The sequence below is a fragment of the Scyliorhinus torazame genome, chromosome 16 (genome assembly GCF_047496885.1).
Source record: "Scyliorhinus torazame isolate Kashiwa2021f chromosome 16, sScyTor2.1, whole genome shotgun sequence".
Classification (NCBI taxonomy): domain Eukaryota; kingdom Metazoa; phylum Chordata; class Chondrichthyes; order Carcharhiniformes; family Scyliorhinidae; genus Scyliorhinus; species Scyliorhinus torazame.
In genome coordinates this window covers 12213760-12241504 of record NC_092722.1, presented here as the reverse complement: position 1 = coordinate 12241504, position 27745 = coordinate 12213760, and the positions used below count along the sequence as shown (strand labels likewise).

At 47.6% G+C, this 27745-nt stretch overlaps 1 protein-coding gene across 1 annotated transcript in view; it reads left to right on the top strand.

Moving 5' to 3' along the window:
- noc2l (NOC2-like nucleolar associated transcriptional repressor) overlaps positions 1 to 27745 on the top strand; it is a 205497-nt gene that overhangs the window by 85550 nt on the left and 92202 nt on the right. Inside the window, exon 12 of the mRNA XM_072477726.1 lies at positions 11528 to 11639. Within this exon, the coding sequence (XP_072333827.1) occupies positions 11528 to 11639 (112 nt within the window). The remainder of the gene's footprint in view (positions 1 to 11527; positions 11640 to 27745) is intronic.

The window sequence follows — 27745 nt, the reverse complement described above, 5'->3', positions numbered from 1 at the left end:
CTGCATCTCGGCCCCCGTGTTACACAGAGTGGGTAACATCACAGACATGTGTTTATATACCTAAGCCTCATATCTGAAGACATGTTCATTGACTGGTGTAGCACAGAGTCGCAGGGATTTCTAATCCGGGAAAGCAAGACGAATGCTATTACCCTGCAATCGTCCAGTCGCCTCTAGTTTTCCTCTGCCCTTGGCCATTCTTCCATTTAATAGAGGCATTTGTTTCTGCCTCAACTAATCGCCGTGGAAACATATTTCATACTCCGAACAGCAGTCTGTGTGAAGACTTTTCTTCTAGCGCCTCTACTCACTCTTACTGACCCTTTTTAAAAAAATTTAGAGTACCCAATTATTTTTTTCCAATTAAGGGGCAATTTAGCGTGGCCAATCCACCTGCCCTGAACATCTTTGGGTTGTGGGGGCGAAACCCGCGCAAACACGGGGAGAATGTGCAAACTCCACACGGACAGTGACCCAGAGCCGGGATCGAACCTGGGACCTCGGCGCCGTGAGACAGCAGTGCTAACCACTGCCCCACTGTGCTGCCCCCTCGTACTTACTCTTAAATTGATTACCCCCTCGTCACGGCCCCTTCAACGGTAGCCTTTTCGTGCTCACCATGACAAGGCCTCACACAATCTCTTTCTGAAAACTCAAATTAATCCTTTGCTTCGATGGGATGGTCCCATGATCTCTAGTTGCTCCTTATTGCTAGCGTTTGCCATGCCAACCGTTGCCTGGAGAATCTACATTGGACAAGGAGTATCCAAAACATCGCACGCGGCTCAGATTTGTACAAAGCAACGCATATTGTCACTGGACTAGTAATCCAGTGACTCAAGGCAATGCCGTGAGGACCCGTGTTCAAATCCCACCGCGGAAAATGGTCAAATTTGAATTCATTTTAAAATCTGGAATTAAAAAGTCTTAACGATGACCATGAAACCATTGGCGATTGTCATAAAAACCCATCTGGTTCACTATTGCCCTTTAGCGAGGGAAATCTGCCGCCCTTACCTGGTCTGACCTATAAGTGACTCCAGACCCACAGCAATGTGGTTGACTCTTTTTAAAAAAAAAAAATAAAAAAAATTTTAGAGTACCAATTTTTTGTTTTCCAATTAAGGGGCAATTTAGCGTGGCCAACCCACCAAGCCTGCACATCTTTGGATTGTTGGGGTGGGATCCACGCAGACACAGGGAGAATGTGCAAACCACACTGATCGAACCCGGGTCCTCGGCGCTGTGAGGCAGCAGTGCTAACAACTGTGCCACCATGCCGTCTCAATGTGGTTGGCTCTTAACTACCCTGTGAAATGGCCGAGCAAAGCATTCAGTTCAAGGTCAGTTAAGGATGTGCAACAAATGCTGGCCCAGCCAGCAATTCCCATGAATTAATATTTAAAAGCCACGGTTAACGGTTACTTGTTTGCTTTGGAACTCTCTCCTACTTTGCTTTTAGCCTTTTCTAATGTTTTTTTTTTTACCCTACCTGGACTTGTAAAGAATTACGGATTGAAATCACTGCCGCATTCACACACACTGCATCTTTACATTGGGTTTATCCTCTCATTGCTTTTACCACTCAACGCATTTCTACACGCAGTCCTCCGACTTACGACACAGTCAGTTCCTGAAAGCCGCGGTTTAAGTCAAAACATCGTAAGCCTGAACTGATTTTCCCATAAAAGCAATGGTAGAAATTGGGGGGGGGGGGGGGGGGGGGGGGGGGGGTTGGTTGATGAACCAAGGCCGGATATCAAAGGGCGCTCGGCGATGTTAAATGCTCCCTGCTCTTGCCCTGTCAAGTTGCTACGGCAACTGTTGGTGCTGGCACACCTTGGCACAAGTTCCTCGATTAGTGCGGGGGCTTTAATGAAGCCATTGATCACCGTCAGTTGCCCGTTTAACCTTGAACGTCTGTGAGGGTGAGCACTTATTAAACACAGCATAAACGTATAAATTAATTAATGCTATGGCCGTGACAAAAGAATTCACAGGACACAACACCCGTTTCCAACCTAATAAAGATAGTTAGACCTGCCCAGTCATACAGATGGGCGGAACAGAACATCAATGAGCATATTTGGCTGTGCTGGCGCAGAAAGGTAAAATCGAAACCAACGTTGTAAAGTCTAAATGGGGTTTCCATTTATAAACCGGAGTGCCATTCATCGTAACACTAACATCGTAAAGCCATAAACTGCCTGTATATTAAATCAAATCTCTCGTCTTGCCTCATTCTGCTAAGCTTTGTGTTCTCCTGAAGTCTCTTTCAATCTTCCCCGAGGTTTTATAGAGGCTTTGGTTCGGTAAGCAAATTTCAGCGGCATGCTCTTAATGTCCGAAGTCAGCATCATTATCTTTATGGAGAATAATAGTGGACCCGTCACTGATCTTTGGGGTGCACGATGTTCCCTGACCCAAGGATTAACCCTCACCTCAGTCAACAAAGATCAAAGAAAAGTACAGCACAAGAACAGGCCCTTCGGCCCGCCAAGCCTGCGCCGACCATGCTGCCCGTCTAACCTAAAACCTTCTACACTTCATAGAATCCCTACATTCGGCCCACCCTCTGAAAGAGCACACCACACAGGTCCAATCCTGTCCCATCTCTGTAATTCCACCTAGGGGCAATTTTGCATGGCCAATCCACCTAACCTGCACATCTTTGGACTGTGGGAAGAAACCGGAGCACTCGGAGGAAACCCACGCAGACACGGGGAGAACGTGCAAACTCCACACAGACAGTCACCCGAGGTTGCAATCGAACCCGGGTCTCTGGCGCTGTGAGGCAGCAGTGCTAACCATGTGCTACCATGCCGCCCACTTCCACACTCTGTATCCCTCTATTCCCATCCTATTGTATTTGTCAAGACCCCCCTTAAAAGTCACTATCGTCCCTGCTTCCTCCACCACCTCCAGCAGTGAGTTCCAGGCACCCACTACCCTTTGTAAAAAAAAAAAAAGAGGAAAAAAAATGTCCCTCGCACATCTCCTCTAAACTTTGCCCCTCAAACCTTGAACCTTCGCCTAGTAATTTATTCTTCCACCCTGGGAAAAAGCTTCTGAATAAACACTCTGTCCATGCCCTTCATAATTTTATAGACTTCTATCCGGTCGCCTTTCAACCTCCATCATTCTAGTGACAACAAACTGAGTTTATCTCACCTCTCCTCCTAGCTAATGCCCTCCATACCAGGCAACATCCTGATAAACCTCATCTATACCCTCTCCAAAGCCTCCACATCCTTCTGGTTGTGTGACACTAATAAAGATTATTAATATTATATTCCAAGTGTGGCCTAACTAATGTTCTATACAGCTGCAACATGACTTGCCAATTTTTATGCTCAATGCCCCGGCCGATGAAGGCAAGCATGCTGTATGTCTTCTTGACTACCTTCTCCATCTGCGTTGCCACTTTCAGTGACCCGTGGACCTGTACACCCAGATCCCTCTGCCTATCAATACTCTTAAGGGTTCTGCCATTTACTGTGTATTTCCCACCTGTATTAGACCTTCCAAAATTCATTGTCTCACATTTGTCCCGATTAGGCTGAGGACCCGGGTTTGATCCGTGTGGAGTTTGCACATTCTCCCTGTGTCTGCTTGGGTTTTACCCCCACAAAGATGTGCAGGGTAGGTGGATTGGCCAGGCTAAATTGCCCCTTAACTGAGAAAAAAAAAATTGCATATTCTAAATTTATTTTAAAAATACATTTGTCCCGATTAAACTCCATCTGCCATCTCTTCGCCCAAGTTTCCAACCGATCTATATCCTGCTGTATCCTCTGATTGTCCTCATCGCTATCCGCAATTCCACCAACCTTTGTATCTTCCACAAACTCGCAATTCAGACCAGTAACATTTTCCTCCAAATGATTCACATGTACTGGGAACCGTTGGCAGGAATTCCCATCCCACCCACCGCGGGAACAGAAATTCCCACCTGAGGTCAGCGGATCTGTTGCTGGCCCCTCAGACTTTCCGCCACCTCCACAACGATTCCTGCGAGGGGCGGGACAGGAAGGTTCTGTCCTTTGTCTCTAAGCTGCTACAGTTCCTCTTGTTACAGTGAGGCACCTTAAAAATCCCATTACATGCCATCTGCAAACCCAGTTACATTATGTCTACTGTATTCTCTTGATCTATTCAACCAGTCAGATCTTTTAAGTTTGTCAAGCACAACAAAATGTCTTCAGAAGGTTCATGCTGGCCTTAGCTATCGCGTGGATCTTTAACTGCAGACTAATTTGAGCTTGGGTTATGGCGGGATGAATGCTTATGTTCTGGAGTTTCCCCAACTCGTCGCCATAGCTACAGTAGGTGAGTGGGAGAACCTGTGGAAATTCACCCCTGTGGACTGTTAAAAATGTTCTTGCATTAAACTAATTGGTCTGTAGTAACTGGTTATTGCCTCTGTTCCTTCTTAAACACACATGTTACATTGGCTACTCTATAATCCCAAGGCACGGTTTTCTTATTAAAGACAGATTGAAATATTGTGGTCTTTTCTGTTTCTCTTTTCGTAAGTCGTCGAACTTTTTTCGACCCAGTTTGTTTGAGTGAAATCCCTTTCCAACTCTCTGAGATTTTTCCAGTTCAACACTTAATACTGCGACTCTCCGTTATCCTGTTCTCTTCTTATACCGAATCTAACTCTACCTTGGTTGATAGTTTCAAATTGTTATCCAATTGTCACAGCGGCTGTTTCTCCAATAACCAATTCCTAGAGCTAAAGTAAACTATGCTCTTTACCCAGCTGTATTCTTGGATGCATTTTCTAAATCTTTGACCACATTTGGAGCCACTTTACGTCATTGCCATATTCTTTTTTTTTTAATTTAGAGTACCCAATTCATTTTTTCCAATTAAGGGGCAATTTAGCGTGGCCAATCCACCCACCCTGCACATCTTTGGGCTGTGGAGGCGAAACCCACGCAAACACGGGGAGAATGTGCAAACTCCACACGGACAGTGACCCAGAGCCGGGATCGAACCTGGGACCTCGGTGCCGTGAGTCAGCAGGGCTAATCGACTGCGCCACCGTGCTGCCCATTGCCGTATTCTTAACATCTTTCCAACCATCTACAAATCATTCCCACTTGGGTTCCATCCTTTGGTGGTCCCAATGCGCCCAAAGGATTGCCCCATTTCCCTTCCGACACCTTAATTCTACTTGGAGTAGTCTTAACATAGCTCTCCAGAACACCTTTATATTCTGCACTGATAGAATCTTTTATTAATACTGCCATCCGGTCTGCCTTTCCTGAAAAAGATGGGACCAGAAATATTTAACCTGTCAATCCTGTGTACATAGAATTTACAGCGCAGAAGGAGGCCATTCGGCCCATCGAGTCTGCACCGGCACTTGGAAAGAACATCCCACTGAAGCCCACGTCTCCACCCCAACCCCGTAACCTAGTAACGCCACCTAACCTCTTTGTACACTAAGGGCAATTTAGCATAGCCAATCCCAATCCACCTAACCTGCACATCTTTGGATTGTGGGAGGAAACAGCAGCACCCGGAGGAAACCCACGCAAGCACAGGGAGAACGTGCAGACTCCGCACAGACTGTGACCCAAGCCGGGAATCGAACCTAGGACCCTGGAGCTGTGAAGAAACTGTGCTACCGTGCTGTCCACATCTAAGCTGCAATACCATCCCCCTCTCTCGTCATCAATGTTTTTAATGCTGACAATTCTGTTTTGAATCATTTCTTCGTTCACATGCATTCCTTCAATCCTTAACCCAAAGACATAACCCTAATACCCTTACCTATGATGCCCTATTCTCAATAATCTAAACCCAAGCCCGATCCCTGACACATAACCCCCTAACCTCATTCTAACTATTCTTTTTTTCCACCCCTCTTCAGCTCTGAAGAGACACACAAACACGAAACGTTAACTTTGTTTCCCTCTCCGCCCAGAACCAGCCCAACGTACAAAGTTTTCCTTCTACACCATTTCCTCAGCCATGCATTTACCTGAATTATCTTGCTATTCCGAAATGGACAAAAGCGTGGTGGTGGGAGTATTTCTGAGATTACTTTCCATAAATTCCTTTGGAATCTCTGAATCCCACGTTCACTTCTGTTGGAGTACTGGATGTAAGTCACATGACTCCCCTGGTGCTTTCCAAATGGCCAATGGGCTTTGTTCTATCTTCTCCGTGTGTGCTGATGATTTGCTAACTTCCAGAAGTAGAAAAGCACGGCTAAGGGAATGAAGTAGAAGGAAGAGGCTTTGTATGTTGGGCCTGTCCTGGGACAGGGATGGTCTACGCAGGTTGGAATAAGCTGCAAATGAATAGGGCTGGGAGCAATATCCTTCCAGGCCGTGTAACCACAGGGTGGGGGCTCATGGTAATGTACCGGGTGCCTGGGGAGAAACACGTAGACGGGACTGGTGGTGGCCACCTGGATTTTGATGCTCGAGTGTTTAGCTGACTTGAGTTGTGTTAACAATCGGCCCACTTGGAATCCGAAAGAAGATTAAACATTTCCCTGTTCCTACTGTTTCCCCAGAGAAGGCCATTCAGCCCATCCAGCCTGTTCCTCCATCAAGTGAGATTATGACTGATCTGCATCCTACTTCCATCCATACCCCTGAACATTAATGGCTGCCAGAGGTCTATTGATCTCATATTTTTCATGATTGATTGTGCTAACATCTGCTTTCGGTGGGAAGCAGTTCCACATTTTTGCCACCCTTTGTATGAAGGCTGTTTCCCTGTATAACATCACTCTGATTTTAAGATTTCCGGCCTTGTCCTTAACCTCCCCACCAGGGCATAAAGTTCCTATCAAAATCTCCCAAAATCTTTAAATCCGATCACTCCTCAATCTGTATTCCAGTGTATGTGACCTTGCCTCATAATCTAACCCTTGGAGCCGGGTCGAGCCGTGGTCACATCCTGGTAGAGAGATTTTAACATGTGCGAGCCCGGTTGTGCCCAGGACATGATTAATTCTATCAGCTGTTTCATTAAAGGATTAAAACGCTCCTTGTAGCAATGTGACTACAACCCTGAAGGTTACAAATCGGTCATCGTTTTTTTTTAACCCCCCCAAAAAAATCATACGATCACTGATTTTGTAAGTGTGACGGAAGTTGGTACTCATCTTAACTACGATCAGTGCAGCTAAAATGAAGTGATGATTAATATTAAGACATTGATTATGGGGGAGTAGTGCTTTCGCTGTATTGCCCAACGTGGATCCATAGTTGGTGGAGGGAAATTCCTGTCTCCCTCGGCCAAGCAATTATGCTCACGCAGCACGATTGTAAACGTATTAATGTTCCAGTAACAAACTCCTTCGCACAGGAGGAACAAGTTAAATAAAAGCAAAATGATGCGGACGCTGGAAACCTGAAATAAAAACAAAACATTGCTGGAAAAACCCAGCAGGTGTGGCAGCAACTGTGGAGTGAGAAACGCAGTTAGTGTTCCGAGTCCCCATGTCTCTTCTTCGGAACTAATGAGGGGGAGAAATGCGATGGATTTAATACCGTTTAAGAGGGGGTGGAGCAGAGTAGATCAGGGATAGGTGGGAACAAGGAGAGATTTGACAAAGATGTCATGGGTTAAGACAAAGGGAGTGTTAAAGACTAAAGCAGGTGCTGATTGTGGCATATTTTATGATGAACAGTATATTGTTGTAACAATGGGATTCTGTTATGAAATGAAATGAAAATCGCTTATTGTCACACAAGTAGGCTTCAATGAAGTTACTGTGAAAAGCCCCTAGTCGCCACATTTCGGTGCCTGTTCGGGGAGGCTGGTACGGGAATTGAACCTGCGCTGCTGGCCTGCCTTGATCTGCTTTAAAAGCCAGCGATTTAGCCCAGTGTGCTAAACCAGCCCTCTAAAACATCATTAAAATATTGTAGCTTTATTTTCACACCGATTCGGACTTAATGAGGTTTGTTGCAGGGTGAGTAACTGTGTTTGGCCGTCGGGATTGTCCGTGAACACAGTATTGTTACCTCCACCACTGAAGGTGGGTGAAGTGAATATTTTCACCCCCATTCGCCTGTTTTCTGTAAATGATATATTTCAGAAATTAATGGGTGGATTTCGGTGAAACCTGGGCAGAGATAAGGTATCGGCCACGGAAGAACTGGGTTACGTTTTGCTGAGGATCAAATTTCTTTTAAAGGATACGTTAACTTTGGGAGACGGGGCGGATTGCCTTTTTTATTTAGACGGTTGCTCGTTATTTTGTTTAGGACGCGGTTGATTGTTCCAGAATGCTGTGGATTGTCTCTGCTGCTGCCTGGGGTGTGTCACAGCTGTCAAAATGTGAGCAGAGTTTTCAGAGCAGGTTGTTGGACGTGGATTAGCCTGAAGCCTCCTCCCTGAGATGGAGACTCTTGAGTAAAAAGATTAATTTTTTTTCAGCTTTGTAGATGTAGAGCACCAGCCAGGCATTGAGTAGAAGAAGAGTTACTTAGTACAGTTAACACAGTGTGACGGATGTCGGTGCTCCACTGCGTGTCCTCTTCCTTTGTTTCCTCCTCGTGTTGGTGCTTCTTCGTTTCAGGACATTTCTCTCAATTAGCCCCTTCAGAATTATTCAGCACTTTTGTTGAAAACCTTTTGTTTAAGCATGACCTGAATAGAGGAAACGGCAACATTCCTCCTTAATTCTTGTAGTACATTGCCGCAGTCCTTTGCTAAAGTTCCCACCTATCCCTGATCTACTCTGCTGGGCTGGCAGCCTCAGAACGGTTCTGATCACCGCAGACACGAAGTCTGCTTCCCTCTCCCAGCGGCCGTCTGACCTGCTGAGCATTTCCAGCATGTTCTGTTTTTACCTCTGGTTTCCAGCACCCATGGTCTTTTGCTATCGCCAGCTGCGGAGTGCTAGGTAAATGTGAATTCTTGCTTTCTGAATGGTTATGGATTCTGGGATTTACTTCCAAGGCCACTAGGAAAAGTGGTTTGACAAGTTAAAGGTGCTATACGAACGCAAGATGTTGTTGGTTCGGTGTGGTGTGGTCTCTATGTTTCGATGGGGAGAAGTCGCGTTCCATCGGTAAGGCAGAGAGCAGTTCAGAGGGTAAATCTTCCCACCACCCAACCCAACTTTATGCTTGTGTCTCTTGTTGATCGATACAGAGTGGCTCTGTCACGTGGCCTGCAGCAGACTCTGGCGACTGCTGATAAGCCAGGAAGACCAAATGAGAGGCTAAGTGTTATTGAAGAGAAGCGTCAATGTGCGGTGCCCAATTAAATGCTTCATTATCATCTTGGTGCCCTCTTGGCGTACGGTGCAGCCACACTTCATAATTTGAAGTCTAGGAACACCAGGATCAATGAGGGGCTAAATCCAATGACAGCAATTAATAAAAGAAACACATTTTTAATGCAAGTGTGAAACATTCGCAGGTTACATTTTTACTGGAATCAAGATTTAAAATGATCCAGCCGCCTTAAATATTTGAGCTGATTTTTTTTGCAAGTCTTTTCTATATGTACTAACTTTCGGAATAAAGACTATTTATCCGTGCACCCACATGTCGTGTTTGTGTATCCATGTGCGCACATCCACTTGTGTGTCTGTGTGCATGCATCATAAGTACCGTCACAATTGGGGGGTCCAGGTGGCCAGGAGCTGGGGGGCCCTGCATAGGCTTAACTTTACAAGGCTGGTGGAGCAAATGGAGGAGGAGTTCAAGAGGTGGGACGTGTTGCCGCTGTCCCTGGCGGGTAGGGTGCAGTCAGTCAAAATGACGGTGCTCCCAAGGTTTTTGTTCCTGTTCCAGTGCCTCCCCGTGTTTATCCCGAAGGCTTTTTTCAGGCGGGTTAACAGGAGTATAATGGGGTTTGTGTGGGTGCGAGGGACTTCGAGGGTGAGAAGGGTGTTCCTGGAGCGGAGTAGAGATAGGGGAGGCTGGCGCTGCCCAACCTCTGTGGGTACTACTGGGCCGCCAATGCGACAATGGTGCGCAAGTGGGTGATGGAGGGGAAGGGGGCTGCATGGAAGAGGCTGGAGACGGCGTCCTGTGTGGGTATGAGTCTGGGGGCGCTGGCAACGGCACCGCTGCCGCTCCCTCCAAGGAGGTATACCACGAGCCCGGTGGTGGTGGCGGCCCTCAAGATTTGGGGGCAGTGGAGGCGGCATAGGGGGGAAGTTAGGGCCTCGGCGTGGATCCTATTACGGGGGAACCACCGGTTCGCCCCAGGAAGAACAGGTGGAGGGTTTTCGGGGTGGCACAGGGCAGGCATACGAAAGTTGGGGGACCTGTTTGTGAAGGGGAAGTTCGCGAGCTTGGGTGAGCTGGAGGAGAAGTACGGGCTCCCCCCAGGGAACACCTTCAGGTACTTACAGGTAAGGGCGTTTGCCAGACGGCAGGTGGTGGAATTCCCACGGCTACTGCCACACACAGTACAGGACAGGGTGCTCTCGGGGGGGAAAGATCTCGGAAACTTACCAGAGGATGCAGGAGGAAGAGGAGGCCTCGGTGGTGGAGTTGAAAGGTAAGTGGGAGGAGGAGTTGGGAGAGGAGATCGAAGAGGGAACGTGGGCAGATGCCCTAGGGAGGGTGAACTCTTCCTCTTCATGCGCGAGGCTCAGCCTCATACAGTTTAAGGTGCTGCACAGGGCACACATGACCAGGACAAGGATGAGCAGGTTCTTTGGGGGTGAGGACAGGTGTGTTAGGTGCTCAGGGAGCCCAGCAAATCACACCCAAACGTTCTGGGCATGCCCAGCGCTGGAGGAATTTTGGAAGGGCGTAGCGAGGACGGTGTCGAGGGTGGTAGGATCCAGGGTCAAACCGGGCTGGGGGCTCGCAATATTTGGGGTGGCAGAGGAGCCGGGAGTGCAGGAGGCGAAAGAGGCCGGAATTCTGGCCTTTGCGTCCCTGGTAGCCCGGCGAAGGATTCTCCTTCAGTGGAAAGATACGAGGCCCCCAAGCGTGGAATCCTGGATCAGCGATATGGCAGGGTTCATTAAATTGGAGAGGGTGAAATTCGCCTTGAGAGGATCGGTACAAGGGTTCTTTAGGCAGTGGCAACCGTTCTTAGACTTTCTGGCAGAACGATAGACATTGGTCAATGGCAGCAGCAGCTCGGGGGGTGGGGGGGGGGGTTACTTTATTTTTGTTTATGTTATTTACACTGGAGGGTCTGAGGGGGTGTATACACCTGTTGTGTTAAGTCGGGGTGTTAATGTTAATTTATTATTTAGGTACGGGGGGTGGGGGGGGGTTACTTTATCTTTGTTTATGTTATTTACACTGGAGGGTCTGAGGGGGTGTATACACCTGTTGTGTTAAGTCGGGGTGTTAATGTTAATTTATTATTTAGGTACGGGGGGGGGGGGGGGAAGGGGTTTGGGGGTTGCTTTTTTTAGATTGTGTTTTGTACTTAACCCTGTTGGGTTCTTTTTTTCTTTCTCATTTTGTTATTGATATTTTATGAAAACCTTGAATAAAAATTATTTAAAAAAAAAATAAAATAAGTACCGTCACAAAACCAGTTGTGATTGTGTTTTGAATTTGTTTTTCAGGTTGGTGCCCACAGCCCGTTACTATCCTCTTCGGTTGCACTGTGTCCGAGCGCTGACACTGCTGTCTGACAACACCAAGACATTTATTCCAGTGACGCCTTTCCTGCTGGAGGTACGTCTGTGCTATGATCTTTGCTCAGGAAGTTATTGTGGAGACTCTGCAGTGTTTCATGCTCTATGCATGCTCCCTAGATTTTTAAACTTCATTCATGTGCTCTGGGTCTCGCTGGCTAGGCCGACAATTATGGCGCCACCCTGATTGCCTTCGGGAAGGTGGTGAGTGAGCTGCCTCCTGGAACCGCGCAAGCCCATGTGGGGTAGGTCCACCCCCATTGCTGGTGATGGTGTTTCCAGATGGATCATGAAATGGTTCATGCCGGTTGACTGTAGAATAGTCCTGCGGCATTTAGAGTCACAAGTTTTACAGAATCTACCAGCCTCCAAGCAGCCAGTTCACCTCACAGGATCTACCCGGACCTCGAAAGGTGGCGCAATCAGGATCCCTCCCTCCAAGCCGCGCACGCCCAAGTACGTATTAAATCGACTAAGGCAAGCTCACCTCACAGCCTCCCCAGGGAGTCCCCAGCCGGGTGCCGTTCAGTACCGGCTCTCACAAACGTGGACCAGGTGAAAGGTCTTCTTTATCTGAGTCGCCGCAAATGGTGCTGAACATTGTGGAGTCATCAGCGAACATCCCCACTTCTGAGCTTTTGATGGAAGGAAGGTCATTGATGAAGCGGCTGAAGATGGCTGGGCCGAGGACACTACCCTGAGGAGCTCCTGCAGTGATGTCCTGGATATGAGATGATTGACCTCCAACCACCACAACCATCTTCCTTTGTGGTATTCCAAAGCGTTTTAGATACACAGCAGTTTGGAAATGTATATTATGCAGTGTTGTTACTTAGCTTACTTTCCATTCTGGTGGATTGAATGTTAATACGGAACAGTGGTCGCAGTATTAAGTGTATGACAGCAGTGAATGCTTCAGACGCAGGGAGAGGACTGTGTCCTCACGGCAGTGTTGTAACAGGCCGATCTGTTCGTTGAACAAAACTGGATGTTGTCTTCTTTAACGGTGAGAAGTTGCAACCGTGGCTGTCTTAGAAGGTGGCGGCGAACTGTGACAGCCACAGTGTTAATGGTGATGCGTCTACACTTTGTTATTGGGACTATGTGGATGTAAGTGTGCTGAACTGTTGAGATGTTGGGTTCCTCTGCTGTCAGGACCTTGTCTGAGTTCACTAGTTTCCACTTCTGGCACCCTCGATTGTGGTTTAACTTGTAGCCGTGTTCCAAGGTCCAGAAGATGGCGCCGGAACGAGGTGACGCTCTGCGAGCTCTCCCCAACAGATCCACTTTTTACTTAACTTGTACTCGTTCTCTATTATGTATTTTCTTCTATTCCCTTTTCTTCTCATGTACTTAATGATCTGATGAGCTGCTCGCAGAAAAATACTTTTCACTGTACCTCGGCACACGTGACAATAAACAAATCCAATCCAAGGTGAGCTATTTTAGTATTTAGTTTCACATGAGCCACCTCAATTATACCTGGTGGCTTCTTTCAAAGCTGAAGAGTGAATTATTTTAGCCCGAGCTCAAGAACAAGACGTTGGACATTAAGGACGGGCTTTACCTTCGAATCCCTGCTCGCTGAAGGTGTGCGGAGATGAGACAAGTGGGTTGGTAATTCCTACCGCCCCCAAATCCGACCCCCACCCCCCAAAAAAACCTACACCAGGATTCCCCTCTGAAATAATGCCATTCCCTTTGACATCCTCCCTCTTGTAGTTTAGGAGGGGTTAAGGGGACGTGGGTAGCATTTCTGCTGCGTTTTCCTCACCATTTACCCCAAATGTACCTGGATTGACAACAGTTCCGGACTCTTTGAAGTCTCTTGGGACTTGGCCAATCACAGCCGCTGTTACTGTTTGTCTTGTGTGTCCCTATTCATCGATTCTGGAAGGTCATTGGTTCCTGGTCTGCGGTTCATAAGTATCCCTACAGTGCAGAAGGAGGCCATTCAGCCCATCAAATCTGTGCTGACCCTCCAAAAGAGCACCCGACCAAGGCCCACGCCCCCAACACTCACCCGGTAATCCCACATATCCTTTTGGACTTTAAAGGGCAATTTTAGCATGGTCAATCGACCTCACCTACGCCTCTTTGGACTGTGGGAGGAAATCGGAGCACCCGCAGGAAACCCACATGGGGAGAAAGTGCAAACTCCACGCAGACAGTCCCCCAAAGCCGGAATTGAACCCGGGTTCCTGGCGCTGTGAGGCAGCAGTGCTAACCACTGAGCCGTCCAGATAACCACAGTTTGTTGAGGGTTTTTTTTGTGGGGGGGGAATAATTAACCTGTTAGTCTGTTTCTATTCTACTGAGACTGCACTGGTATTCATCAATTCCCTCATGACAGTAGGTAATACTTTGTTGAATTTGTACCCAACTTCGTTTAGCACCCTGGGTGTATACTGTCGATGGAGATACATTGAGTTTGAATGTGTCAACGATCTGTCTTGCATTGATATTACTATTGTGTCTTGGTGTTGGTATTGATGATATGATGTGAATGTGTAAAATATGGCGGCACAGTGGGGAAAATGTGGGTGCGCCATGTTTTACTCCCAATACGTTGTTTGGGTTATCCTTTGTGCTAATTGGAGAGAATGTGGCATTTGTTCAGTCCTGGTGATTTAGGTGCACTCTGAACTGGATTAAGAATAATTTCATTTGAACCTCTTAATCGGGCGAAGCTGGCTAGTGAACACGAGCAGTTTGGGGACAGGATCCTGTGTAATACAACTGATACCGATTCTGAGAAACTGTCTTTAACGTCAAGGCTTTCTTTCGTCGCTTATAACCAGTCTGGATCCTGTGTGATCCCCTCCCCCAAGTACATACCTGTTGATCCTCCCCAATAGTCTCCTGCACGCCTGCTTTGTCAAAAGCTTGCTGAAAGTCCATATATACCGCATCCACTGCGTTTCCCCCGTCAGCACCTTAAAGAACTGCATCCGTTTTGGCAAACATTGTCTTCCATTCCTGAAATGCTGTTTTGTCTGCTTCTATTTAATTTCTCTTCAGCTAGGTGATTATTCATTTCCTATTTAAAGATCCCAACTTGTTCCTTACCACAGATGTTAAACTATAATCCGTTTTAACTCTTGTCCCTTTTTGGAAAATGCCTTTTACATTGATGCTGTTTCGTGATAATGCAAAGAAATGGAGAAGGGTCAATAACCAGGGGCCATAGATTTAAGGTAAATGATAGAAGGCTAAGAGGGGAGTTGAGGAGAAACGTTTTCACCCCATAGGGTGGTGGGAGTCTGGAACCTATTCCCTGAAAGGGCGGTTGAGTCAGAAATTCTTACAGTATTTAAGAGGTAATTAGATATTCACTTGCGCTGCCATAAACTCCAGGGCTAAGGGCCGAGCGCTGGAAAATGGGATTAGTGTAGTCAGATCTTTGTTGACTGACATGGACACGATGGGCTGAATGGCCTCCTTCGGTGCTGCAAACATCTATGAATAGATGAATCTGTAACTCGAGGGCACAGATTCGAAATAATCAGTCAAAGGAGTACAAGTAACGGTGAGGGAAATGTTTCTCGCCCAGAGGGTGGTTGGAGTATTCCTGAGAGGATGGTGGAGGCAGGTTCACTCGAGGTATTCAAGAGTGAATGGGGAAAATAAAGAATGTGCAAGGTTACGGGGGTATAGCAGACTGGCTTTCAGAGGGCCAGTACATACTCGGTGGGCCAAAGGGCCTCGTTCTGCACTGCAAGGATTCTGGAAAAGGCAGAAAGGAACAAAACCTGTGAGTACTGCTTGGGTATCTCATTGAGATGAGGGCCGGCTATCCGAGCTTCCTGGGTGTGGCGTTGTTGGTACCGGTTTGGTTTGTACTTCGAGAAATAATTGCAAATGGATTGGGCCTGGGAATCTGTATGGATTTGTGCACCTTCCGGGCAGGGTGCAGTTTGGATAAAATGAGGATGGGATTTTGGGGCGTTGACTGCATTCCCTGAATTCAACATTCCAGTTTCTCCCGTGCATTTGCCTCTTGCACTGCCCACACTTTGGTCGATGTCAATAATGTCCCCATCGTGGACTCAGTACAACGCCCATCCTACAGATCATCTCATTCAGTCTGGTCACCCTTTATGCAGTCCAGTCATCAAAAACTGCTTCTCTCTAGCATGGTCAGGGGCGATGGTGACGTGGTGATGTGTCACTGGGCGAGCAATCCAGAGGTCCAGGCTATTCCCGTATCAGTTGAGAATTTTGAATTCTCCCTCCGTGTACCCGAACAGGTGCCAGAAAGTGGCGACTAGGGGCTTTTCACAGTAACTTCATTGCAATATTATATGTAAGCCTACTTGTGACAATAATGATTATTTATTTACTTGTGACAATAAAGATTTTTTTTTTTAAACAATTAAATTAATGCTCTGAGCACGTGGATTCAAATCCCACCGCGACAGATGGTGGAATTCAAATTCAATTAATAAATAACATCAAGCCCATCTCAGTAATGATGAGCATGAAACCATCGGTGATTGTTGTATAAACCCATCTTGTTCACTAATGTCCTTTAGGGAAGGAAATCTGCTGCCCTTACCTGGTCTGGCCTACATGTGACTCCAGACCCACAGCAATGTTGACTCTTAACTGCCCCTTTAAAATGCCCAAGCGAGACAAGGGGCAACTACAACAAAAAATGGGCAAAAATAGTAGTACTGTATTTGCCAGACCATAAGATACAGCAGGATTTTAAACTGAAATGTTTTGGAAATATTTGGCCGTGACTGTGGCGGTTTGAAGCTACTTTTTATTTCCAAGCAAAAGAAGTGTTTTGTGGCCCAGCAGGTACACTGGACGGGAAAATCTTAATAAATGTCACTAAGTGGAACTGTGAACGTGAATAGGCTGAAGGATTGAACCAATATCTGCCTGATTCTGCTGTTGTTAAACGAGGGGCAGTGTATATAAAGATTTAGAGAGAGATTACATCTTTGGTAATATTTGTGTCCGATAGGTGGGCAAATAATACAATTTTAAATTCAGAAGTTATTTTCATGGTTGAGCCTTGATGATCAATCATTTTTCTGTGGAATAAATTGCCTTCAAACACCCCGGAGGAATTGTAGAACTTGACGTTGCGGATTCCTGTGAATAATTTAGGTGAAAGAGGCCATTTTGTGCGCTGGTTCCGAATGTCGTGCATGGGCCTGGTGTCATAGATCATCGAATTTACAGAGCAGAAGGACGCCATTTGGCCCATCGAGTCTGCACCGGCCCTTACAAAGAGCACCCTACTCAAGCCCACATATCTACCCAATCCCCGTAACCCCCACTTAACCTTTTTGGACGCTAAGGGCAATTTAGCATGGCCAATCCACCTAACCTGGACTGTGGGAGGAAACCGGAGCACCCGGAGGAAACCCCACACAGACACTGGGAGAAGGTGCAGACTCTGCACAGATGGTGACCCAGCGGGAATCAAACCTGGGACCCTGGAGCTGTGAAGCAACTGTGGTAACCACTGTGCTACCTTGCTGCCCACTCGTTCGTTGTGTCCCGTCATTTAGATGAAGAGAGAAACTTCCTTCACTCCATTTCGCAGTTTGCCTTGTCCCAAGTTACCCCAGACGGCGACTTGAGCACGGAAACCTAGACTGACACGCCCAACGCCGCACTGAGAGAGTGCTGCACCATCGGAGGTGCCGCCTTGCAGCTGAGACTCCAAACTAAGGACCCGTCTGCCTGCTTGGATGGATGCAACCGATCCCATGGCACTATTTCGCAGTTGCTCTCACATTGCTCTCAATTGCTGTTTGTGGGAGCTTGCTGTGCGTAGATTGGCTGCCAGGCTACAACAGTAACCACCCTTCAAAATCAGCTTTAAAGCACTTGGACGGTCATGCGTGGCGCTATAAAAATGCAAGCTTTTATTTTCAGGTTTTTTTCCACTGATATGAATTTTCTCACACCAATTTAGTGCCACATGTTGGATAGTTTGCACAATGGAGTTTACAGCAGAGAAATAGGACACGGGTCCCAACTGGTCTGTGTTGCTGTTTGCTCTCCAACCCTAACCCGTCTATTTCAGCCACATTACCATCTTAATTCCTTCTCCCTCGCGTCCCTAGCGACTCCTTCGATGCTATTCGCCGTAGCGATCTCCACGTTCTAACCGCTCTCTGGGTGAAGAGATTCCTCCTGAATTCCCCTTTGCTGCCTGCCACGAGCTGAGTTGAGATGGTCCAATCTCATGCCAGCTTGCATCGCCTCAACCAGAAGCAACAGGCAACATTCGAAGCCTATTGCGTGTGTGTGATTCGGACCTGATTGCAGGTGTGAAGGGTTGCTGTTCACGTGCTGTGTTTTGACAACAAAGGAAGAATCCTCCGAGCCATAATGAGGTGGGCTGTGCGCTGTTCTATGTGTTGCTCGTTCTAGCTTGCTTGGCATAGTGTTCACAAAGACCACAAAATAGCTTTTATATTGAACAAAGCTATAGATTTATTAACACTATTTAATTGGATTCAACACTTACTCCTAAATAACAAACAGTAGATAATAAACATACAATTTACACTCATCCACTACTAATCTTTACACTATTACAATAACTATGATCTGCTCTCACTCACACTTCCTTTCCTTCAGTCTGTCCTCCAACTTTCTCCTCAACCTCTCACCCACAAGACTTAGCATTGATGCCTTATATAGTTCTACATCTCGCTCCCTCTAGTGGCTGGACACAACATTAACCCTTACAGTTCTTTACATTTGTGATAATGTCACAGGTTGCTTTGGACAGTCGCGACCCCACCGTTCTCGGAACGCAATGTGCTAATGAGAGCCGAGGACCCAAGAGCAGAAACTTCAGTGGGCACCATCCTCGAATCAAGGAACTGCCGGCAATGGCGACCACTTTCCAGTTTGCGGAACCACACTGGTTAAACCGAATGTTACGCCGTGGGGTGGGGTGGGGGGGAGACTGATTAGAAAACGGAGGAATTATGAGCAAAATACCCAAAAAGGAATTATTTATGCACCGTTTTTTTTGATGCAGTCTTTCTGCCACAAAAAAGAAATTGGTTATAGAATCATAGAATTTACAGTGCAGAAGGAGGCCATTCGGCCCATCGAGTCTGCACCGGCCCTTGGAAAGAGCACCCTACCCAAGCCCACACCTCCACCCTATCCCCATAGCCACATAACCCAGTAACCCCACCCAACACTAAGGGCAATTTTGGACACTAAGGGCAATTTAGCATGGCCAATCCACCTAACCTGCACATCTTTGGACTAAGGAGGGGTTTGGGTGTGACTGTCAAAGAGTACAGAATGGGGAGGCGGTGGTGTAGTGGTATTGTCACTAGACTGGTAGTCCAAAGAGCCAGGGTAATACTCTACGGACCCGGGTTCAAATCCCACCAGGGCAGCTGGTGACATTTGAATTCAATAAAAATCCGGAATTAAAAGTCTAACGATGACCATGAAACCATTGGTCAATTGTCGTAAAAACACAAGTTGGTTTTTTTTTCATGTAAGGCGCAGGTTTTTAAAAGAAAAATACGGCTCCCCCCCTGATCTGGTAGCCATCACATTTACTGTGCTCGACTGGTGCTCTGCAAGGTGAAAGGAAATCAGAGAGACATTCTGGTACGTGGAGCTGATCCATTTACGGCTGTGTGCACAACACAACGCTGACTTCTGCAAATGAGGCAGGTCCTCGCTGTAACACTTTGCAGATCTGTCCTTCAGTCACGGCTGAACCTACCTCTTTATTTACTGTGTTTCTGAAAACTCCCAGCTCAAGTATTGGAATTCCCAGCTATCCTGCACCAACTGCGTTCCAGGCCTGTTGCTAAACTCTTTTCTGCTGGCAACAATTCCTCTTGTCCTCAGTTTGATCGGAAAACAAAATACGGATTTTCCTAAAACAATTTCCCAATGTCCCCACCCCTCTCCAAGCAGACTTTGATTCCTTCCCCTGTCCACTTTCCCGTGAGGGCGGCCAGATGTAGCATTGTGGATAGCACGATTGCTTTACAGCTCCAGCGTCCCAGGTTCGATTCCGGCTTGGGTCACTGTCTGTGTGGAGTCTGCACGTTCTCCCCGTGTGTGCGTGGGATTCTTCCGGGTGCTCCGGTTTCCTCCCACAGTCCAAAGATGTGCAGGTTAGGTGGGTTGGCCATGATAAATTGCCCTTAGTGTCCCAAATTGCCCTTAGTGTTGGGTGGGGTTACTGGGTTATGGGGATAGGGTGGAGGTGTTGACCTTGGGCAGGGTGCTCTTTCCAAGAGCCGGTGCAGACTCGATGGGCCGAATGGCCTCCTTCTGCTCTGTAAATTCTATGATAATCCTAATTCTATTCGATGATGTCCAGTATTGTACCACCGCCTGGTTTGTAGCCAATTAACCCACTACCCTGCCTCACGCTTGTTATTCCGACCATTAGTAAGGCACCCGCAAGGGCCTGTTCCCATTCCTTTCCTCCTCTGCAGCAGCTTCGATGTGACAGGACCAGAAATGTCTCAATAGTTTTTGTACATTTTCTGTTCCCCCGCCCCCCCTCTTTGTGCCGAATCAGCCATGCGGGGTGAAGTCACCCGACACGCATCCTGGAGGTTGTTGTCACCTTCAGTAGCATTCCCTGGAGTTTCGAAGATCGAGGCTTGTTTTTATTTTGTTGCATTCGTGGCCCGGCCAATGTTTATCGCCCATCCCTGATTGCACTGGAGAAGGTGGCGGTGCTGCCCGTGCGGTGTAGGTCCATCCGCAGCGCTGTTGGGAAGGGATTTTGACCCAGGAACAATTATCTTATTTCCAAGTTAAGGTGGTGTGCGTGGCTTGGAAAACTTACAGGCGGTGGCATTCCCATGTGTCTGCGGCCCTCGCGCTCCAAGGTGATGGTTGTAAGGGGCCTGGAAAGTACTGTGAAAGGAGCGTTAGTAAGTTGCTGCAGTGCCTCTTGTGGGTGGTGTACACGGATGCCGCAGCGCGCGGTGATGGAGGGAGTCACTGCTTCAGTGGTGGATAGGTGCCAGTCAAACAACTGCTTTGTCCTGGATAGTGTCACATCGTCTTGGCGATGTATCCATGCAAGTGGAGAGTATTCCATGATACTCCCGACTTGTGAAAAGATTAAGAAATTCAACAAGATAGGTACAGAGAAACTATTTCCGATGGTTGGGGAATCCAGGCGGCAGGGCATGATTGTAATGCATCTGCCACGAGATCCAGTGTCCTACACTGAAAGCAGCGGGGCCAGGCCACTGTGCATCTGGAGCACCACTTCCTCCTTTTAAATGTGAATCCTTTTGAGATGAAAGGCCATCGTGTAGACTGGGAGTGTTCTCCCTGGAGCAGAGCGGGTTAAGGACAATGACCCCTTTAAGCTGCACAACCACTTGCTCATAGATTTAAACCACCTTGAGGAGAAAGCAGGAGAAATCCCTGCACGGGGAGGGTTGTTGCACTCTGAGACACGCCGCCCGAAAAGGTGCCAGAAGTAGAAATATTAAAAAGGAAAATTTTCAACACTGTGGAGCTGGAGTGTTGGGACAGTTTGGAATTCAGTGAGACGGCACAGGTGTGACTGGCCGAATGGCCTTTTGTGCTGTAAGATTCTATTACCGCCCTCTCCACTGTCGTATTGTTCCTTTTTATTCTGGAAGTAATATCTGTTAGATTTTACTGAGCTGTCACCCCGCCCCACTGGGTTGGGGGTGGGATTTGTCGACCTGGACACCGACAGTGGAGCCGGCGTTTTCCGTTCGCACCTCTCGGGATCGCGGCGCGAAGACAGGCGGCTGTTGCCGTGAGAACGTTAGCAGGGAGGCCGAGTTGGCCAAGGCCACAGGAAAGCAGCGAGTTGGGGGGATCTGCTGTTTTTAAACATCGGTCAGTTGAGTGCTCGGCACGGTGCTACGCCCGACCCCGGCTGCAGATGAATAATGTGCCCATGTGGTTTTATTTCTGCTGCACACGTCTGCACGAGCCCACATCCTGTTGGCCTCCAGAAGGCAGCGACATGTATTAACACCCCTCTGGCTCGTACAGACGTTGTCTGCCGTTCACTAGCTTCCTTCCTCCAGCTCAAGATGTTTGCCAGTTTAATTAGTGACAGTACGTTCTTTTTCCCCTCTCTCTCGCCACTGCAGTGTGTTTCAAGGTAACGTATTTCCGTTTGTTGTAAGCAAGTGCGGTGTATCACGTACAGTCCAGACTCGCCACCCTCCACACTGAGCTTCCTCCCAGCTTCCAGGCCGTTACCACATCCGACTCGCTCAAAATTTGCTTTTCATTTTCGACATGCCAGTTGCTTGAGCGTTGTGAAGGGCTGACCCCCCCCCCCCCTTAACCTTCAGTGGTCCGCAATTTATTTTGGGTTTTTTTTTTTGGTTCTATTTGTGTTCCCCTTGTGAGCTGCACCATTTAGTGAGTTTTGCTTTGCTTTATTTTCCAATCTTATGGGACTGCTCACGGATCACCGCCTTATGTTCAAATGTGTGGGTTCCTGGCTCTCCAGCAGTCCATCCTAGCTTGCATTTTAGCATCTGCCGAGACAGTCCCCTGACAAAAATACTTGTGCCTTCGGCACGGTAACTCAGTGGTTAGCACTGTTGCTTCACTGCTCCAGGATCCCGGGCTCGATTCCCGGCTTGGGTCACTGTCTGTGCGGAGTCTGCACGTTCTCCCCGTGTCAGCGTGGGTTTCCTCTGGCTGCTCCGGTTTCCTCCCACAATCCAAAGATGTGCAGGTTAGACCATAAGACCATAAGACATAGGAGCGGAAGTAAGGCCATTCGGCCCATCGAGTCCACTCCACCATTCAATCATGGCTGATTTCAACTCCATTTACCCGCTCTCTCTCCATAGCCCTTAATGTCTCGAGAAATCAAGAATTTATCAACTTCTGTCTTAAAGACACCCAACTTCCCGGCCTCCACCGCCCTCTGTGGCAATGAATTCCACAGACCCACCACTCTCTGGCTGAAGAAATTTCTCCTCATCTCTGTTCTAAAGTGACTCCCTTTTATTCTAAGGCTGTGCCCCCGGGTCCTAGTCTCCCCTGCTAATGGAAACAACTTTGCTACGTCCACCCTATCTAAGCCATTCATTATCTTGTAAGTTTCTATTAGATCTCCCCTCAACCTCCTAAACTCCAATGAATATAATCCCAGGATCCTCAGACGTTCATCGTATGTTAGGCCTACCATTCCTGGGATCATCCGTGTGAGTCTCCGCTGGACCCGCTCCAGTGCCAGTATGTCCTTCCTGAGGTGTGGGGCCCAAAATGGATTGGCCATGATAAATCGCCCTAGGTGTCCAAAAAGGTCAGCTGGGGTTACGGGGATAGGGTGGAGGTATGGGCTTAAGTAGGGTGCTCTTTCCAAGGGCCGGTACACACTCAATGGGCCGATTGGCCTCCTTCTACACTGTAAATTCTATGATGGTGATTTTTAATGTCTGTAAACAGAGGTGGACGTGGTTCTCGACTGGCACCCAGGGTAGGAAGGGAGGAAGGTTTCTGTTCAAAGCAACCAAGTTGGTCTCTTGTATTCCCTCTGCAGTGGGGAGACTAGACTCAGACTGGGTGAACGCTTTACGGAACACCTTCGCTCAGTCCGCAAGCATGACCCCAACCTTACCTGTACCGTACCATGTTAACTCAGCACCTGACTCTCATGCCCACCTCTCCGTCCTTGACCTGCTGCAATGTTCCGGTGATGCCCAGCGCAAGCTGGAGGGGCAGCATCTCATCTTCCAGTTCGGCACGTTGCAGGCCTCGGGACTCAACGCTGAGCGTGGCAGCTTTAGACTGTGACCTTTCACCTCCACCTTAAACCCCTTTTTAAAAAAACATCCCATACATGTATTGCCTCAATGCTTAACATCCCACCCCCATCACCCCCCCTACTCCCACACCGGGCCTTCTGTCTTTTATTCTTAAATTTGCTACATCTTTTCCAGCTATTCTTTAATATCTAACACGCTCTCCCTCAGTTCAGTTCTGATGAACATAGAACATAGAAAATACAGCACAGAACAGGCCCTTCGGCCCACGATGTTGTGCCGAACCTTTGTCCTAGATTAATCATAGATTATCATTGAATTTACAGTGCAGAAGGAGGCCATTCAGCCCTTTGAGTCTGCACCGGCTCTTGGAAAGAGCACCCTACCCAAACTCAACACCTCCACCCAACACCAAGGGCAATTTTGGACATTAACGGCAATTTATCATTGGCCAATTCACCTAACCTGCACATCTTTGGACTGTGGGAGGAAACTGGAGCACCCGGAGGAAACCCACGCAGACACGGGGAGGACGTGCAGACTCCGCACAGACAGTGACCCAAGCCGGAATCGAACCTGGGACCCTGGAGCTGTGAAGCAATTGTGCTATCCACAATGCTACCGTGCTGCCCTTGAGAACAAATAAACCTACACTATATCATTTTACCGGAATCCATGTACCTATCCAATAGCTGCTTGAAGGTCCCTAATGTTTCCGACTCAACTACTTCCACAGGCAGTGCATTCCATGCCCTCACTACTCTCTGGGTAAAGAACCTACCTCTGACATCCCCCCTATATCTTCCACCATTCACCGTAAATTTATGTCCCCCTGTAATGGTTTGTTCCAGCCGGGGAAAAAGTCTCTGACTGTCTATCTATTCCCCTGATCATCTTATAAACCTCTATCAAGTCGCCCCTCATCCTTCTCCGTTCTAATGAGAAAAGGCCTAGCACCCTCAACCTTTCCTCGTAAGACCTACTCTCCATTCCAGGCAACATCCTGGTAAATCTCCTTTGCACCTTTTCCAAAAGGTGAGCCAGAAGGACTCGAAACGTTACCTCTGTTCTCCTCCTCTCCGATACTGGCTGAGTTTTATCCAGCATCCTCTGTTCTTGTTTCAGATTCCAGCACCTGCAGTGATTTGTTGATTTTAGTGTCTCCACAGCATTGACTTTGATGCCCAGAATTCCAGGGGACAATGTTTGCAGGGGACCACCGAGAACCAATATAAGAAATGTCTGTCGGGGAAGCCATTTTGCTATTGAAGCCCTTGTACCTTACTCTACTCTATCATTAGGAGGGCAGCATGGTGGCTAGCACAATTGCTTCACAGCTCCAGGGTCCCAGGTTCGATTCCCGGCGTGGGTCACTGTCTGTGCGGAGTCTGCACGTTCTCCCCGTGTCTGCGTGGGTTTCCTCCGGGTGCTCCGGTTTCCTCCCACAATCCAAAGATGTGCAGGTTAGGTGGATTGGCAATGCTAAATTGCCCTTAGTGTCTAAAATTGCCCTTAGTGTTGGGTGGGGTTACTGGGTTATGGGATAGGGTGGAGGTGTGGGCTTGGGTAGAGTGCTCTTTCCAAGAGCCGGTGCAGACTCGATGGGCCAAATGGCCTCCTTCTGCACTGTAAATTCTATGAAAAAAGAATTACAGATCACCAGCTGCATTGTAAGGATCCTTAATATCTTTGTCGCACCCCCCCCCCCCCCCCGATGTTTCTAGAGTATTACCCCAGTCCCCAGGATTATTAATCCAGTAACGTCGCTATGCTACTGTCGTTTATTATGCTCAAAATATGCCACTTTTTAAATCGCCTTTCCACTCTTGCTCTCCGAATCTACTCTGAAGTGCAGTTTTGTGTGTGTATTTTTGGGTGACTGAGCGTTCCTTGCCCTTCTAGCATCAAAGCCCCGCTGCTCTGGAGCGCACATTGAGTTTGGGCTGCATTTCCATAGCGCCAGTTCTCAGACCAGCATCCTCTGTGAGCCCAGGTCTGTGCTGGTGCTCAATGGCTCATAATGTCACCTCCTATTTAATGCGTCTGTCGAGATCCACTCATCCCGGCCCGTCTCACTATTAGAACTTTCCAATGTGGCTGTACAATGCACGGACTGAGTTGGGGAAAGAAAAAGAGCCCCCCCCCCCCAATTATATTTACATCATTAATTCTTCATTTGCCTTCAACAATCATTTATCCGTCCACATCCCAAGTTCCAGAAATCCTTCCCACACCCTCTTTGCCTCTTCATAATTAAGATTCTACTTAAAACCCATCCTCTTTGACAAAATATTTGGTCACTGCTCTTAATCCTTTGGCCTGATGTCCATTTACTTGCAAATCCGCCTCTGCAAAGCACCCCGGGGCAATTTTCTTCCATGTTAAAGGTGGCACTATAAATGTAAATTATTGTTGTTTGAAAACATATATGGTAGCAAGTGGATACCAATGCGATACCATGTTGTAGCAATGTGGGATTAATCAATGAAACCACAAGTTAGCATGTAGCATCCGCTCCGATCCAGCAGTGGTTTAAGCCATGCATCACTTTAAGAATGTGCGTTAAATATGTTTACAATTTACTGGAATCCATGGTCTGCGTGTACCAGGATAGGTGGGGTGGACGCAGTCATTCAGACACTGGGATCTGCACCTTGGGTTTGGCCCTTGCAGATGTGAATGTTTTGCAGTCTCCAACTTTCAATGTTGAAGACAAAGAGAGAGTTGTTCCTGCGGTGGGGTGGTTGTGGTTTGAAAATTGATGTTTTCTTTTTTGAAAGAAATTAAAATTAGACAGTGGCCAAGGGTTTGCAGCGCTGTTGCAAAAATGTAGTTTCACCGAAGTCTGACTGCACTGCGCACACCCCTGGGGAGGCACGGTATTGTACAAATTATTACACCATCGGTTCGCATTTTGCAACTATTACCAGGGAAGGGGATTCCTCCTGCCATCGGAATTGTAGATTTATTTGTTCTCAAGGGCAGCACGGTAGCATTGTGGATAGCACAATTGCTTCACGGCTCCAGGGTCCCAGGTTCGATTCCGGCTTGGGTCACTGACTGTGCGGAGTCTGCACGTCCTCCCCGTGTCTGCGTGGGTTTCCTCCGGGTGCTCCGGTTTCCTCCCACAATCCAAAGATGTGCGGGTTAGGTGAATTGGCCAATGATAAATTGCCCTTAATGTCCAAATTGCCCTTGGTGTTGGGTGAAGGTGTTGAGTTTGGGTAGGGTGCTCTTTCCAAGAGCCAGTGCAGACTCAAAGGGCCGAATGGCCTCCGTCTGCACTGTAAATTCAATGATAATCTATGATTAATCTAGGACAAAGGTTCGGCACAACATCGTGGGCCGAAGGGCCTGTTCTGTGCTGTATTTTCTATGTTCTATGTTCTATCGGTCCACGGCTGAAATCGAGTTGAGTTTCTGTAAGATTGTCTACGTCGAACGCACATCTTTAGCATTTGAAAATAAGCAATCCTGCACTGTTGATGTTTTTTTCACCTTCTATTGTATAGGCCACAGATCTTTTTTTGGCCTTGTCCCAAGTGTTAGTTTTTAGAACAGTTGGGGGGTGGGGAGAGTAATGGATCAGGTTGCGGTGTTTGATGGATAGGGTGAGTATCGATGGAGCTAATGTTCTTTTCTCATCTTGGGTTTAATATGGTTAGATCAGAGATAACTGTGTTGTGCAAAATGGCTAAATTGACGAGAAACATCAACTTGAATTTATGTATCGTAGCAATGCAGCAAAACATCCCGGAATTCTCCTTAGGAGTGCACTTTGATATTGAACCAAGAAAGGGTGGCGCAGTGGTTAGCATTGCTGCCTCACGGTGACGAGGACTTGGGTTCGATCCCAGCCCTGGGTCACTGTCCGTGTGGAGTTTGCACATTCTCCCTGTGCCTGTGTGGGCCTCACCCCCCACAACCCAAAAAGATGTGCAGGGGAGGTGGATTGGCCACGCTAACTTGCCCCTTAATTGGATAAACATTTATTTTAAAGATATTGAGCCAGATTTGCTCCGTCTTGTTATATATTTTCCCCATACTTTACCGGGGGGGGGGGGGGTTCTATTTTATTTTTGTTTGTCTATACTAGGGGATCTGAGGGGGTGTATATAATTCCAAATAAAACAATAAAATATTAAACAATCTTAACATATTGAACAGACTATCCCGGGGCTGAGGCCACACTGTTGGGGGCATTTGGGGAGACTGTCACGAGGATGAGGTCATGCTGTCGAGGGCCTATTGAACAGGCTTCTGGGCTGTAGGGGCCGTGTTCGCGGGCTCGCCATGGCACGAAAGACTGGGACGCAGTCTTGGGCGGGGAAAGGTTTTTCTGGGCAGTGGCGGTTGTGCACATAATGGTGTGTAGTCATGAGGAGGTTATTGGATG